This window comes from Sinocyclocheilus grahami, unplaced genomic scaffold (assembly GCF_001515645.1).
Source record: "Sinocyclocheilus grahami isolate Dianchi unplaced genomic scaffold, SAMN03320097.WGS_v1.1 scaffold343.1, whole genome shotgun sequence".
Lineage (NCBI taxonomy): Eukaryota > Metazoa > Chordata > Actinopteri > Cypriniformes > Cyprinidae > Sinocyclocheilus > Sinocyclocheilus grahami.
Genome location: NW_015505522.1, coordinates 1,289,919 through 1,292,531, shown reverse-complemented (window position 1 = coordinate 1,292,531; position 2,613 = coordinate 1,289,919). Strand labels below are relative to the sequence as shown.

At 35.2% G+C, this 2,613-nt stretch overlaps 1 protein-coding gene across 1 annotated transcript in view; it reads left to right on the top strand.

Annotated features, from left to right (window-relative positions):
- The first annotated feature begins 764 nt into the window (after positions 1-764).
- The window catches only part of LOC107603226 (protein Red-like), an 11,789-nt gene continuing 9,940 nt past the window's right edge, over positions 765-2,613 (top strand). Inside the window, exon 1 of the mRNA XM_016295968.1 lies at positions 765-877. Within this exon, the coding sequence (XP_016151454.1) occupies positions 862-877 (16 nt within the window). The 5' untranslated portion in view covers positions 765-861. The remainder of the gene's footprint in view (positions 878-2,613) is intronic.

Sequence of the window (2,613 nt, the reverse complement as noted above, 5' to 3'; positions counted from 1 at the left end):
AGCCAGAAGTATTAATGATTAAAAGCATCACCAGAAACAGAGGGATGTTAATAATGTGTTAATGCCGAAAGAGTGACAAAATGGTGATTTAAAAAAAAAAAAGTATTACAATTATATACTTTTGTATTATAATACCATGGAATTAAATGACAGAAAACTATTTTCCCCCACCTTTTGAAAAAATGCAATAAAGGATTTTGTTATTTTGCTGTTGGAGCAAATTTAAAACAATATTTGGAGCCAAATAAAAATTTTAATAGTCTCCTATTTTTATAGCAGTTTATAATATACATATATTGAGAGCATCTAAAGACACATCTCTTCCATCTTTATTTGACGCTCTAACTCTAGCACGCTCTATTCTAATTCTATATAAAACGTGCCCATTTTAGACTTGCACTCTATTCATTTACGAACTGCTTTTCTTCAAATAAAATAAAAAACTAACCCTAGCTTCTCTAATCTTTTTGCATTCCATCTGTTTGTTTTCTTTTTATTTATGATACCATGAAAAAGTCCTCTAACACCAGCTTGCTCTGTTCTTTATCCGGTTTCTTTTTATTTATTATATAATTAAAAAAAAAAGTTAAGTAAAAAAAGCTCTTTTGTTGATTTTCATTGCTTCCATTGTCCTCATTTGTAAGTCACCTTCGATAATATATATATATATATAATTTTTTTTAAAGAAATAATTATATATTGCTTTCAAACACAGCTTCTTGAGTTATGAAACAAGGCTCTCATCCAGTTCAACAGGCGGCGCTGTCGCGTGCGCACAACTGCAGAGAAGCGGAAGTGTGACGTCAGCACGTCGAGAGTGCGTCGAGTCGAGTTTTGGAGAGAGGCCCGACTAATTTCATCATGCCTGAACGCGACTGTAAGTATTACATATCTTTTATTAAAACGTTTATGCTGTGTGTGGATAAAGTGGTGTTTGAGAATATGCCCCGTTATGTTCTATAAGCACACGCTGTGCGCGAACGACGCGACGCAGTGATTGTGTGCAGACTTCAAAGATAGTGTGTAGAATTGATTAAAACCGCTTTATATTTTGCTTCAGAATGTGTCTTGTGTAAGTTAATCTAATATTATCAGTAACGACTGTCACACATTTTACAGAAGACACGCACTATAATATAATTCATCGTAACAATAGTTGTCAGAAATCCTGTCAGGCAAATTTAAAACCGTTAAAAGACGTTATTTAAGGATCACCGTGAAGCCCGCCAAAACTAATTAATTGTACTTTTAAATCTTTACCAATTTATGCCAATGTCCTTCAAACCACACGATTAGTTTTAAATATAAGCGTTTAAATCTAGTCATGATTAGTGATGACAATAGTCACAATTTTAACGTAAATATTAGTGCTGGGCAACGATTAATCGCGATTAATCATTCAAAATAAAGGTTTTTGTTTATATAATGTGTGTGTGTGTGTGTGTATATATATATATAAGACACGCTTGTGTATTTACATATTATATTTACATTATTTTGAATGCGATTAATCGTTGCCCTGCACTATATCTGTTATACTGATTGACGATAGAACATTATTTCATCCATATTTTGACATTTTATTTTCGCTGAAGTTACGTTCAGGTAGACACTTAACTTGCGTTTCACATGCTTTCTATGTGTATAAAATCACTTTTGTGTATTTAATTTGAAGCAGACGTTTACATTATTTTGAATGCGATTAATCGCGATTAATCGTTGCCCTGCACTATATCTGTTATACTGATTGACGATAGAACATTATTTCATCCATATTTTGACATTTTATTTTCGCTGAAGTTACGTTCAGGTAGACACTTAACTTGCGTTTCACATGCTTTCTATGTGTATAAAATCACTTTTGTGTATTTAATTTGAAGCAGACGTAAAATGGGGCTATTTACGACTTTGCAAAGTGGAGCAGCGGTAATGTCTTCAGAAAGCATGAGCTGAAATATCAGATGGTTTTGGACATCATTTGGAGGAGTTCACGGTAGTGCTGGGCGGTATGACCAAAAATGTATATCACGGTATTTTTCAAAATTATACCGGTTTCACGTTACAAGACGGTATTTTTTTTCATGCATGAGCGGGTGTTAACCATATCTTCTTCTGATTGAGAGGAAATACTGCAGTATATTGACTTAGAATGCTCTATTTTACTGTCATGATGAGTGAATATTGTCAAACAATACAGCACTAAATAGTGACTAAACACGACGCCTTTTAATACATGTTATCCAGGAGTCACTCTCATTTATAATCACGGCATCGTCTGATAAAATCAGCATGCATCTACACTAAAGAGCGGCTATGCGGTTGTTTTGGCTGGATTACTCTTTTGTCTCATGCAGCGCACTGCCTGCGTCTGAGTAACAAACTAAAAACAACAACAAACTAAAAAAGTGCATGTGATATTAACAGACGAACTGCGCTCATATTTATAATTCCACACACTCAGTAAGCGACAGGTGCTTGGAAACCCTGTTTTGTACTCATTTATTGAGGAGTCGCTGCTTCTCTGCCGCTCGCTGCACAGAACAGACGCCGAGAGAGGCGACACTTCTCCGGGAAAGTCAGACCTCGCGCTCGCGGGACAGCACTGGAGAAATC